At 46.0% G+C, this 14,570-nt stretch overlaps 1 protein-coding gene across 2 annotated transcripts in view; it reads right to left on the bottom strand.

The window, feature by feature from the left end:
- The window catches only part of LOC116943327 (mitogen-activated protein kinase kinase kinase 9-like), a 92,257-nt gene extending 79,896 nt beyond the window's left edge, over nt 1-12,361 (bottom strand). For both annotated transcript variants that reach the window (XM_032956120.2, XM_032956121.2), the window contains exon 1: nt 10,959-12,361. In XM_032956120.2, coding sequence (XP_032812011.2) covers nt 10,959-11,147 — 189 coding nt within the window. In that variant the 5' untranslated portion in view covers nt 11,148-12,361. The remainder of the gene's footprint in view (nt 1-10,958) is intronic.
- Nucleotides 12,362-14,570: the final 2,209 nt, after the last annotated feature.

The following is a 14,570-nucleotide window of genomic DNA, read 5'->3' as shown; positions in this document are numbered from 1 at the left end:
CAAGGAGATCGTTAACGGTGCTGGGGACGAGGCAAGCATCGCTATGCAACTCAATGGCTACATTGTAGTGCCTCGTTTATATTGCTTGTAATTTTTCATCTCATTTACTCCACGAGCCAAAAATGTAAACAGTATATCATCTGCCTATAACTCGCATACATTGAAAATATTCGATTCTTCCTCGCATGCTTTGCGAAGGCTTATATTCGTGATTATCGTTCATGCCAACGAGCAGCACAAAGTTTCGATATTGGTTGTGGACCGGAAGGGGGAACTTCGATGGGACATGCAGTCCCTTGAAGATCAGATTAAAATAGGAGAAAAAACACCGAAAGATGAAAATGAAAACATACACACGAATCACACATCTGACGAATGTCAAGAATGCACAACTGCAGAACAAAATGAGCATCACCAAACAAGGCCCCCCCCCCCCTCCCGAAATAAAGGGGCAATAAAAGTTCCCAGCAAGAGTTTATATGCACTTGGCGTTTGCTTGTAAATTATTTTAAAAAGTCCAAGTGCCCCCACGCACGACACTGGGTGGTGTCCATCTCTGTAGCTGGCCCTGAGCCACGGGTGGGAATTTCACATTCTTATGGCAGGGCCAAGTCTTTTCCTACTGTTGCCTTCACACAGCAAATAATAACGCAGCCTCGTCGGAACGCATGTAAAATATACATCGATACATCTGGCCGAGTTGATTCTTACACTCTTGAATCGTACGCATTACAATCGATTATTTTCAGTGTGTATATGTGGTCATGTCAAGAGGAGCAATTCCATTCGGAAACCCCGCACAGCAGCCCCCACGTGTCAGAATGGCTACAGAGAATGTTTACACTACTCCTGAAAAATCACTCAAGTGGCCTTTTAATCCTTCACACACTCTGCTTTTAAATTGCTTGTCACACAACAGCAGATAGTTCACATTCTCAGAGCGCAATTCAGCCAATTTTAATATGGGTTGGGTTTCTTGTATGCAGTCAATGGTGACCGGGCTGAGACCATCAACTCACTGCAATTGAGAACCCGGCTTAATCACAGGGAGCTGCCAGATTCAAACCCAAGATTTTAGTCGGGACAGCTGCCAGAGCCAAATACAAATTTTTTATCAAATTGTGACCTCCAAATAGTGACAATTCATAAAAATGTGACGCGGGCGAATCACTGCGTGCCTAATCACCAGGATATGGTCATTTTACCGACCCCTATACAAACAATTACGCTGAAATTAGCCTTGGCTCGGATGTGAATTCACAATATCACATCAAGGAGCCTCGTTCTGCAAACTTGAGGGTTGTGTGCCAACCATGTTTTGAATGCTGCATGCTATTAAAGACATGCGTTGTCCATATGCATGCTGTATTTGCGTTAAGTTAATTATGTATTTGCATTCAGTTCAGTACACTGTATTTTGTTCATCAGAACATTGTATTTCGTCCAGAATTTTGAGAATTGGTTGAATTTAGACACGATGTAAATATAAATTGTATTGTATATAGGCCACCAATCACACCAATCACTCACTTATAGAGCCAAACATTGTAGTTGCGAGATCGTAGGGAGATAGACGATAAAGAGATGTCAGGCATAGGGCTCCATGGTGTGCAGTGATATTTGGTTTAGGTCTTTAGTGAAACTCAAAAATGAGAATACTCTGTTGGGCGCATACACTCCTGCGATATAAATGTATAATCGGTGATGTCTCAGGCAATTGTCCTTCTTCTAGGCTCATGTGCTGTGAAGAGTGCTGTTTGTTCATTGTGCTTGTGCACCACCTGCTAATGTAGCCTCATCAAATAATTTGCAATATAAATGTAAGTAGAACACTTCAGCAAATTATACTCATTTGCTATTACTTGATCGTGACTCAGCAGAAATTATTAACCCCTTTTTAGCGTTTACCACTTATCTATTATTCTTTTTTTTAATAGGGGGAAATTACTGATCAATGTAAAATGTATCATAGTCAACAGTTGCAAAAATGTAACTCGTGTAGCCAAGTACAATGATGGCCACACCTTCCCCACGATCTTCATTGTGACAGTGACCCTAACGGTTGAATAGCGGAGGGGGGGGTTAGTCCTCCGTGCCTTGCAGCTATAGTATTGTGTTCCACAACCTGTCATATCCCTCGGAATGCGCTGTGCGTTTAAATAAGAAGTGTCGAAAGGTGGCAACTCCATTGTCACTTTCTCTGTCTCTTCAGTCGGTCCAGTTTGGCCAGATACGCCATGCCATAAAGTGCACTTCAATGGAAGGGCCATGTTTCACAGGGCCGCTCGGAATTGCAACGGAAAGAAATGGACTCGCTTTCTGCAGTTGTTTTTTTTTTAGCACTAAACGCGGTTGGCAAGAGAAGCCACATGATAAGCCCCCGCAGTCCACTCACGCAATTATACATTTCCCCCGACAGCCGCGTGGCACCTTCGAGCAATATATCTTTGCAAACTATCCTGGCCTGTGGCGGCGTGTGCGGTTTGTCGACTCGTTTGTCAGTGCCATGGGAACAACTAAAGTATCTCCCTCCCTCCGCCAGTTTCCCACATGGGCCCTGTGCATCATAGCAAGCGAGCATCGATTGTGTTTAACGAAGGCAAGTTGAATTGTGGACTGCTCCAAACAGTGACCATTTTCTTCTTTTTACGCAAAAATGCCACGTTAAATTCACTGTCGCTTTCACGAAATTCAGGAAGGCCCTGTTTTATAACACATCAGCCTTAAGTGCTTCCTGTTACACTGTGCATTGAGCTAACATCGTGCATTTCTGGGTTCAACAGCACCTGAGGCTAACAACGGAAAAGAAAATACATTCCTGCCGTCACCTGGTCATTTGAGCTGGGAATTATCAGTGCATGGCATCTGTGAAAAAGTGGTCGCAGAAGACCTTATGATATGATCATTCACAAGATAATGCCATTGTGTGCTTATACAATGTACTTCCACGGTAGATGAGATGTTTCGTACCATACTTTTTTTTGCACCATAAGTCTACCTTACTGAGCAGAATTATGGAAAATGCTCCACCAACCCCAATGACACAGTGGGGAGTCTTAGATTCACCAGTGGATTAAAAAAGGGCTGTAAAGTATCATTACATTTTAACCCAGGTTTTACTTGTAAAAGATGTTAAATCCGTCATCATGTCTGGCATACACCGACAGCTATATTTAAGTAATGGCCAACTACACTGGTGGCATCGTGGCCATAAAAGTTGTGGACATTGAATTCCTGGCATCTGCAGACTCTTTCCTTCCCTGTGAGTTATATTATTTTGAATGATTGTATTCTGTGGAAATTAATGTTGTCAATCACTACATGTCCAGATATTTACAAAGTAAAACTCACAGGAAAGGAAGGAGTCTAGATTCCAGGACCTCAATGCCAACAACTTTTATGATCATAACACCCACATATCCGACTACACATAACATACGGCCGTCAGCATGTCAAGATATTCTGATTGTTTTATTTCTGTATTGTACCTATTACGCAGTTTGAAAGACGCAGCATAATCGTAAAGTACACATCACGAAGTGTACATTGACACGTACAGCAAACGTGCGCATGTGCCCTCACAGCTATGACCTTGACAGATATGAAAGAGCATTACTCCCCAAGCAATACTAGCTATATTATACATTCTAAGGTATGCAATTACTTGAGCCACACAGCACACAGTATATTAAACAGCGATATACTGTTTAAATATGCACACACACACGTAAAAAGTGCAGGACGTAATAAGTTACATGGTGTCACAATTCACCAACCGCGGGGCTCTCGTTCTGTTTAATGACAAAAAAAAACTTGTGGCAGGTTGATCTGCGTTTTTGCTCTCCTTCACTTTGACTGTAACAAAGACTGACCAATTAACTTGTTAGCTGCGACCTTGGTGGAAGGCAACAAAGCGAGTAAGCGGAACACTAAAATAAACATATAAGCGAAGGCGTGGGTCCCGGACACTCCTAGCGGCATTATTCTACATTCCTGTGCAGCAAAACTCGCCTATATACCGTGTCCCATTTATCACACCCTGGTTAATGTGTTACCCGGTGCACAGGCACGCACGGGCGAGCACGCCAGCCAGCGCATCACCTGGCGCTGGCGGCAGACACGCGTATCACCTGGCAATGCTGCCACAAGACATCCGGCCGTGACAGCGGCGGAGTCACGGCAAAAAAGTGTCCCAACCCCCCCCCCCCACCCTCCAGTGACTTGCATCCCACTGGGATTTTTGCACACAGCATTGATATACGGTGCTTTTTCTTGTAAGACTTTGCTGTTTTTTCCTGGATTTTTCTATTTGCGCGTAGTCACTTTCAGATGTTTCTTGTTCATGTTTTTGTTTGTTGCGGTTGCACCCGATTCAAGAGCCGTATGGCTCGCAGGGCTATACCAAATAAATGAAACTGAAAAACTGAAAGTCACAATCAGGGGGTAGCGAGCAGGCCTGTTAAGAATCAACCTGCCACTCGCACGATCCAATAAACTTTCCCGATTTAGGATCACGATGCGATGCAAGAATCGATTCTATATTTGGCGGTATCATAGTGGCCTTTAGTTATTATAGGGGTCACATGAAGCATTACACTCGTCCTTGCGAATCTATAAACTGTCCAAATTGTCAGGCTTTTGTGACCAATATTAGCCATAATAAAGGTGTTTTTGGGTTACATTAACCCCCGTGTGGTTTTCGCACCTGATAGGCTCACAGTGATGACCTCACCTTTATTCTATTTAAGACCAAATCAGGAAGACTATTTCACAATTCCGGCTATATGCCTCATGAAGCTGGTTGTAAGCACCAGCAAAATGTTGTACTCAAATTGTAAATGTTGTGGGTTTACTCTCCAACACACTGGTGTGCTGAAGTAGTAACTAATTGGCACGTTTTGTTTATGTGATAAACCTTACTAATTGTCTGTGTCGGGTGGTGGCAGGTTTAACAACACATTTATATTTTTGTGATCGAACCCCAAAAAAACCTCATGGCCAAATGCCAGGGTTGCAAATTGATTGAAGAATCGATTATGTATTTGTGGTGAATAGTCATCAGCAGCTACGGGGACCACGTGATGCCAATACGCACATTCTAGTGAATCAAAAATACAGGTGCTCGATTCTAACAAGTACAATACAATGGGCATCTATCGTTGAGTGTAATTATCCATTCGAATTGACCAAATGATACGTTGTTACATGCCTTATTAAACAGATAAATAACTTAAAATTGGTGGGTGGGTTTTGTTAAAACTTCTGCAGTTAGTTAATGCCAAGCACGCACACAAACTGTATATCTTGAAGGTCAAAAGTTGACCAACTATTTTAGTCCTGTCAGGCTTCAAAATGTTACTGTGGTTTGAATCAGACCATTCAGGATTTCGTGGATAAATTAAAACCATCTCCGTACTCTCCTCCAACGGCTCGGGCCTGTTCCGTCCCCAGAGCCAATAGAAATTCGTTGAAAATCAAGTGGTCATCAAGTTATGTAGCAGGTCCCCGCCATGAAAATGTGGAATTTATACCAATGTCCTCTGGGTTGCCAACAGGGGCACTGCAAATTGTACATGATTCTTTTGAGCAGAGGTACCAACGTTCCCCCTCATATATAAATAAGCACGAGGTGCATGCCATAGGAGAAACTAACAAAATGTTTAACGTTTCAAATGAGCATGGAATATGGTGCTTATCTCCAAGAGCTGCCCTGAACCAGTCAGTGGTGGACATTCCACTTTGGCATGGCAGAGGGAAACCTATCCACTGGATGATCACTGATGACGTCCAACAAAGCGATACTCACTTCACAGACCCGAAAGGGACGATGGACTAAGCGAACCACTGACCGGGATTGAACTCGCAACCTTCCGATTGTGAGTCAATCACTCTCACCACTGAGCCAACTGACCACAACGCGCCACAAAAAAAAATCCTGCAAAATTTTAATCGGTTGTAAAATATGCCAAGGTGAATCACTGCCCCAAACACGGCTACAAGCAGTGGGTAAATTTGGCCGCGTCACTGTGGTGGTGCATGCCTCCAAACCAATACTCTGAATGCAAGAGTTGGTAGATCACACGCACATTTGTATCATTCTCAAACCCAATCCACCATGACAGCCGTATAGCAACCACGTTCACGAAACAATCTTTGAGGATCTCCTCAGTTTATGCGCAAGGAAGGGACGTTGTCCAAAACCTCATCTACATTTTTCGCTTTTACAGCAGTGCTGCTGATAAATGTGTTGAGTTCTTTTGTTTTTGAGTGCTGGCTAGATCATGGTTGACGAATTTGGAATTTGCCAAATATCCCAATGCTGAACAAAACCAAAAATAGATTTATATCTTAAATTGTTAATTTCAGGAAGGCTTTTTTGGATAAATAGTAAGAATTATCTGAAATGATCCTCCAGCATTAATGTTATATGTTAACAACATACATTTTATGTAATATTATTTAAAACTTTCCTCTTTAGGCACAACAGTATATCGCTTGTTGTTATAAAGTTTTTCATCAGTGTATGTTTCCTGCAATGACAGATAGCTCGGTAACATTGAAATGGATGAAGATAAAAGAACAGAAGCTGAAAGTACACAGTAGCATGAAGACATTCATGCTTGGAATCGCACTGAGACAGAAAGAGTAACTCATGGATCAAGGGACAAACTTGACTGCTCAGAAGGAGTGCGTGGCCTCGGGCAGGTCATGCCACCACAAGGGGTGATGGCTGATGGACAAGACGAGGGAGTGGCAGCTGAAAGAGGGAGCACGCCTGACTGATATGGAGCGATGAGATTGGTTCGTGTGCTGGAGTTAGGTGGAATGTTGCATCCTGGGAAGATAAAGGATGGCTACAGCTCTTAATCCACCAGTGGCTAGATCATGGCTAATGTTGATGCAATTTTGATTCCAGGAATCTCTTATTTCTGCAATTTCTCCTATAAAAGTCAAATAGGTTTCATTACAGATTTTACAAGGAAGATGTATATTACAAAAAAACACGCAGATAAGCAATAGCAGGGACAGTTGTTTTTACAATTTAGTTCCAAGTAAAAATTTCAATTTGGGATTTTGGTAACGACATAAGCCCACAATGATGTCTTGCAAATTATATCCCAAAGTCTTTTTCGACAAGTGAGTGGCCGAACAAGAGGACTTTCCATCAATATTCCAATTCTCCAGAGGAATAGACATGTGCAGTACAGGACGCTCATATACATATACCGACAGAACTCAATATTGTGAAAAACAACTTAAGAGTTATTACCATGGGCAGACCAGGGCATGACAGTAATTTCTACAGCCTTCATGATATCCTTATCATTGTCCAGCTTCCTATATTCGCCAATAATGTATAATTTCAAAATTACCGGGCTCTTTAATAATATAACAAGGACTATTGCACGTGCATTCATTGAAACATGTAAAAACTAATTTATATGGTTTTAAAAGGAAACACAATTGTGGAAACCAGGAGTTGAGAAATACCTATATTACACGCAGCTCGAGCTAAAAGATACAGACGATCTTAATACCTGGGTTTAAGGCCTATTGTGACAAATGGCACCTATAGCTCTCACAGGTATTATCCTAATATCAATCATTTATTTTTTAACAAATCCATACCTTTCAACCTGTCTATATTGAGCAAAGGCTTATTATATACGGAGTCAAAACCAACAACACAATTTGGATTTGTCGAGCCCTGAAATGCAATCACATCTTAATGATTACCATGGGGATTGGTTCTAAAATATGAAGGTATCGACGTGCTCTACAGTAGTCGTCTTTACTCACCGGTGCAGCAGTGGCAAATACTACCAGTAATGCTGTGCGCCCAAGACAGATGACTCCGTCTCTTGAGTCAACCAACTGCCTGTCACAATCTGTGACAGCAGTCACCGTGATGGACTCCGCTAATGGCTGGTTGACACGGGAAGGAATCCTGTTGGGACTGAGTGGACAGCAGGCGTTGCCCATACCTATAGTAATATCCTATGAGTGTGCTCCCTCGAGACCACACGTTTGTCACGAACCACGTGTTTGTCTTTGTGTGGTAGTATCTTGATTTGTTCTGGCCGACTCAGCCTTAAAGTACTACGTGGCAGTGTGATGATAGCATCAGCACTGGGGAAACCAAGATGGCCAGACATGGTGATAGCCGCACCACCGACTTGTGCCGGCTTTGCAAAGTGCAGCAATTGTCTCAACAGCCTACGTAGCTGCATGCGGGGTTCTTTGCCTTTGTGCCGACATGTGCATGCATCTGTGTGCTTTTATCCGAGTATGTGTCAGGGGAATGATGGGTAGCGGTCCTCACACTGCTGATTACCTGGTTTCATTTCGTGGCCACAATGTACGACACCACTAATTCTTAACCTCTGAACCGATCCCTGCCTTCCACAAATTCACTCAACCGAAAATCAGTAAATGAACACCAGAAATGGCTGAAGGTGTCCAGGCATGAACGCTTGCTGCATGACTTTGTGTACAATTCCAGTCTTTCCAGTACATAACCCTTGTTTCTTGCTGAATATACAATTACGGTACTTTGTTTTTACAATACAGTACATTACTTTATTAAATGTACATGCAATGGCACTGCTGATACGTGGCCAGCTAATATGCAACAATTCTATAGCTGCCCAAATACAATTACCAATGTACCTCTAACCTTGATATTTTTGTCGTGATTGTTTTTTGCTTGCAAGCAAGCCGAAGTGCAGTGGACAACGTACGTCTTGCAAAATATCAAAACCCATAACTTCCTCGTGTACTGCACTGCTAATTGACCTTTCTCGTTCGGCGTTTAAAAGATAAGAGGCAATGCTAGATGTGGCATACAACAGTAACAGCCATGTGGGGGAAGATTTATAACCGACTATGGTGGGAAGCTGTAATAAACACACGTTGCGGGAGTGCACGTACAAATGATATTACTGTAAAATGATACTTAAAACTAGTAGTGGACTGTGACACCTGGGTGAGACAAAGGGAAAAAAGCGAATAAACAAGACGATGAAAAGAGGTGCCAGATATTGGTAATTAAAGTATATTTGTCGCGCATTTACTGCACACAATATACTTCGTGATAGGAGCTAAGGCATAAAGGTCAAACCGTGATCTGGGGGTCAGGTTAAGGTCAAAATGTTAAATAAGCATACTCCTGTTACCAATTCATCAATTTGGTTTCTCTATTTTTACAGGAAGCTGCAGTGCTACAGCTTAGGCCCAATTCAACATTGTAATTGCCAAGATCTCTCGGCTCCTTTATCGGACAGAAAGCCAAGTGAAATACTCTTTGAGTCTTTCGGTAAAGTCACGTAGATAGAAAAATAATAGATCACGACGTTTCGATCGCAACACAAGCAATCGTCTTCAGGTGATGTTGCTCTCACAGTGAATTTTGGGCAAGGGAGTTGAGCCTTGTATGAGTAAGAAGACGGCTGAAATAAGAGAACAGTTCAAAGTATAACCTCTGCTCAATATCATATGTTCTTGCATATGAAATAACAAATATAAAAGCACAACACAACATATATATTTTTTTATATTATCAAAATACGACCATCCTTTGTTTAGTGTGGTTGGTTTGAAATTTACTCTTTGGTTCTATTCGGTAAAGTCACGTAGGTAAAAAATAAACCAAAAATCACGACGTTTCGGCCACAACACAAGCGGCCTTCATCAGGTGAAGGGATCAGGCTGTCTCGAGGACAGCGCTCTCGAGGACAGCGCTCGAGACAGCCTGATCCCTTCACCTGATGAAGGCCGCTTGTGTTGTGGCCGAAACGTCGTGATTTTTGTTTTATTTTTTACCTACGTGACTTTACCGAATAGAACCAAAGAGTATGGATCCTTGCAGTCACGAAAGCTTTAAATCTAGAATTAGTTTGAAATTTATTGAGAAAAACGAAATCTGTTTAAATACATATACAAATCAATAAGGCCTAATACGTCAAATAACGCTCTCCTTGTCTATACAGTTAATGTTAATTATGATGATACTGCCATTCCCACGAACGAGGTTGTATAACGCCAACGGCAGAACCACAGCCCCATAACTCACAAAACTGTAAACACAAACTAGGCTGACATTGTCGGGCCCCAACTACTGGAGGAACCTGACTTGGTCTGTGAACGCCATTGTCATCTCAACAAACAAGAATACAAAACAAATACAACTCTACCGACTTATGCTGGGGGCCACAATAGAGAAGGGATCCTCTCGAACCGCAGTGCGAAACGCAGACGGGACGAGTGGCGGTAGCTGTCGGGTGTGTAGGCGGTGAAACTGCACCGCGGCACCGCGGCTGAGAATGGTCCAGTTGCCAGGCTACTTAAATAAGTTAAATTGAACAGGGGGGAAAGTGGGGGTCACCCATGCCAACCGCACGACTACACCGCTGCTTATGATGCCGGGAACCTTTCACCGGCAGCGCATTCACACACGGGTCTATCCAAATGCACTGATCACCGTAGAGCACAATGTAACAAAAAATCCATCCGAATTTGATGGGGGCCACGTTGGAGAAAACACCTTCACCAGATATCCACACTGCAGTGACAACGTAATAACACTACGACGAGCTGCTCCGGCAATGCTGGGCCCCCCTGTAGAGAAAAAATAAACCTTCAAGGCATGCATTCACCATGTCTCCTAGCTGATGTGTGCCTTTAATGACTCTTGGGACCCAACTTGCAGAGGGCCTTCTTGCTGTCACCATCGCACTGCTACTCCAATACTAGCCCCCACCAAAGAGAGGGCAATCACCTGGTCTCTCATCTGCTGCGTGACCTCGGCCACACCAAACCCAGCTGATGTTGCCGGAGACCTACCTGCAGTTGGACATGGACCCCCCCCCCCCACCATTGCAGGCATCTCAATACCTCGGTACCCGTTGAAAAAGTCTAACGATGTTGTTGTTGCTGGGCGGGGGGGAGTGGTGGCCCACCTTGGAGAGGACTTCAACCTGGTCGCCCCGCCGCAAGGTGAGCTCGTCATCGGCGCTCGCCTCGTAGTCGAAGACCGCGGTCCACAGGAAGGGGTTGGTGCCGCCACGGGGTCTCACAGAGCCCTCGGGTACCCGGCTAGGGGACTCGGCCTGGACCCCCGCGGGCCCCGCCGCGTCCTCCTCCTGCATGGGGGGCGCCCAGGAGGCCTCGCCGCCCGGCCCGGCCGCGGCATCAAAGGGAGGAGGGGACGAGATGGAGGAGGGGACGAGATGGAGGAGGGTGGAGGAATGGGGGGGTAGGGGGGGTGCAGGAGAGAGGTGCAGGAGAGAGGGAATGGGCGCTGGTGGAGGAACCAGTGGCGGGGGGTGAGGTGGAGCGGACCGAGGAGGAATTACGAAGAAAGGTCCGAGGTGGACGGGGCGGAATATCTCCTTTGAAGATTCTCGTTAGTGTTCGTCTATAACGGGGAGCAAATAAAAAAAGGTTGTGGAAAAGACGCGGGTATCAAGTTGCTGCTCTGAGATGTTGGAGAGACGATCGGTGATGTGGCGAGGGTTGGAGTCTCTGGTGCGGGAGGGCTGCTGACGGTGAACCGGTCCCGGACGTTAACGACGACTCAAGAACACGCGAAGTGCAGAAACAAGAGGATGCCAATTAACGGGGAAGGGTGGCGGACTTTAAAGTGATGTGCAAAGAGTTGCCCAAAGACGTCCAGGGGACGACGACGGTGATGACCAAAGGGTTATGAGGAATCCCCAGTCCAGAGATCGCAGCCGGCGTACATAGCCCGTGGCAAACACCGCCACTACTGCCTCCTCCTTCAGCCTCCCCTTGCAGCCCAGAACCTTGCTCGCAGAGGTCCAGCCGTCGGAGGCGATGATGTGGAGGATGATGGAAAAGATGACGATGAGGACAACAGGGGGTATGGAGGTGATGACAGCGGCGGTGATTGAAAGAATGAAGAGACAACGGTCGGGTTGATTCGAGGTGGAGATGATGCCGATGCGAGGTGATGACGGAGATGGACTATACGATGGAGATGCCGTGATGGTGTTACTGATAAGACGATGCTAATGATGATGGTGGCGTTTATTCTTTCACGTCCACAGCCACGGCGCAAAGCAGTAGGCAAGCAAACACGACTATTGTAACGATTGCGGGCTCGATCGACTCTTGTGTTGCCGCTGCCTCTCTTGCTGCTGCTGGTTGCTGCTGCTCGTTGCTGCTGCCGCAACCAACCGCCGGAGTCCTCTTCGTCGTCGTTCTTCGTCGTCGTTCTCCTCGGGAGTCGCCGCGCTTTCTCCGGGGCTCGCCACTCTCAACTCATCCTCACATCGTCGGCCCCACGCACTCCCAGCCGCCGCCGCGATGCCGCCATTACGCGCGTACTCTGACCCACGTGACCCCGAGACCCACAAGCCCCGCCCCTCGCCATTTAAGTCCCGCCTCTCCCACAGCTAAGCCCCCGCCCACTCACCCAAGCCAACCTCTGCACCTCGCCTCACGTTAACCCCGCCCCTCATTAACCCCGCCCCTCGATTCCTAAGCCCCGCCCCTAGAGGCGAATCCCCACCCCCGTTCTCAGCTAAGCACAGCCCCAAGTCTATAGCCTCGGCTCATTGGGCGCAGCGTCCCCGTTTACTCTACAAGCCCCGCCCCCCAACTATCGAAGCCCCGCCTTCCTATAACTGTGCCCCGCCCCCCTTGTCACTCACTTTGCCCAGAGCTTGATAATACCGCTCAGACGCTAACGCGCCGTCAGGTAAATGGGCCGGAACACAGCGGTGGTCGGCAGTGGAAATTTGAACCCGACTGCGTACCCCAAAACAAACCAACAACAAAGTGTAGCGGCAGGTAGCCAATACATATATTTATATATACAGTATACACACCTTCGCAAGTGTACGGTCGTTCACGCTGTGGATCTCCCAAACATACGCGTTCTGAACCAGACGATAAAATGTGATTTTATCCGTCACCCGTGTCGTCTGCTCCCCCTTACGCTCAAGCTCAGTTGGTATGATCCCCCTCTAGTGGGGGTGGTAGTGGTATGATCCCCCTCTAGTGGGGGTGGTAGTGGTATGATCCCCCTCTAGTGGGGGTGGTAGTGGTATGATCCCCCTCTAATGGGGGGTAGTAGTGGTATGATCCCCCTCTAGTGGGGGGTGGTAGTGGTATGATCCCCCTCTACTGGGGGGTGGTAGTGGTTTGATCCCCCTCCAGTGGGGGTTGGTAGTGGTATGATCCAGCTCGAGTGGGGGTGGTAGTGGTGGTATGGTATGGGTCATGTAGCCCGCATGCCCAGCCACCGCATGCCGAAACAGCTTTTGTTCGGCCGGATCGAGGGGGCTAAACGGGCGCGGCACGGGCTAGAGAAGAGATGGAGTGACGTGGTAAAGTAGGACGTGGAGCTGAGTGGACTTGCCGATGACTGGTACCAGCGGTGTCAAGATCGGCCTCTGTGGAGGAGGCTCGTGAAGGACGCTACTGGGCAGTTGGAGGCAGTCGCCCTCCAACAACAACGGAGGGCGGAGGAGCGACGCTCACAACAACGAGCGGAGCGCAGGGTGGCTAAAGCACAGCAGGTTGGCACAGTAGGGGGCACAGGTGGTGCATCAACCAGCCATCTCAGTCATCTCAGTCAGTCGACTTGTGGCACCTGGGTCTGCCCCGTGACCTGCCAGCGGGCGTTCGACACTTTACGTGGCCTCAAGGTGCACATGGCCTGGCACAAGCGTCGTGGTGACGTCACCGCCACTTAGTGGTGAATGGCGGTTGTTGGTATGGTCCGGATCTAGCACAGGGGGGTGGCATTTACATGGCATATTTGTTGTTTTGTTTGATTATATTTGTTTTTTTAAATGATAACATTTCGTAAACTGATTTAATAAATCCTCAATTATTGACAACTCATTTAATAATTTTCAAGAATTACACATAGTGCGTGTGAAAATGTGGATTTCAAATAAATGTAAAGAATTAAAATAGCAACATGTCATGCCACACATGAGCTCCCGCAATGTTATTTTCTCAAATCACTGGCTATGAAGGGCTATTGCCCAAAACGTCGCCCAAACATACATTTGTGTATTTTTCAGACCCACAGCATTTAACGTCGGATGTGTTTGAATGCTGTTGTTGAATTGTTCCCGTGCACCATTTCACGTCAGCGGAGTAGCTTCTCCAAATTGTTGAATCTCTCTTTACGCCTTTCCACTTAAGCCTCGCCTCACCATTTAGAATTGAAGCTCGTCTTCATATACCGCACGTGAATACGCGAGTTTAAAAGATAAAATCAAGAATCATGCACAGTCCTGTATTAATACACTGCTGCACTGAGGTCATTTCCATGTTTTTTGTTGGTCTTCGGGGCTCTCGTTGACCATACTTCACCACGCAGCTCATTGCGGTTTGGCAATGAGGCAATAACGGAGAATAACGAGTAAAACATGTTTCATAAAACTCAACACATTCGTCAATAAACAGTGGGCCTTGAAGGGAAAGTGTGACGTTTTAAGGCAATGGCCCTGAACAAAACTGATTTCGAGGTGCCGTGAAGGACCATTGCCTAAAACGTCGCCTGGTATATATTGTTTTCCTTTTAAGGCCGC

The sequence above is a fragment of the Petromyzon marinus genome, chromosome 17, assembly GCF_048934315.1.
Source record: "Petromyzon marinus isolate PM22_M1 ecotype Great Lakes invasive population chromosome 17, UKy_Petmar_22M1.pri1.0, whole genome shotgun sequence".
Lineage (NCBI taxonomy): Eukaryota > Metazoa > Chordata > Hyperoartia > Petromyzontiformes > Petromyzontidae > Petromyzon > Petromyzon marinus.
The sequence above is the reverse complement of the archived record's forward strand: the minus strand, read 5'-3'. Positions and strand labels throughout refer to the sequence as shown.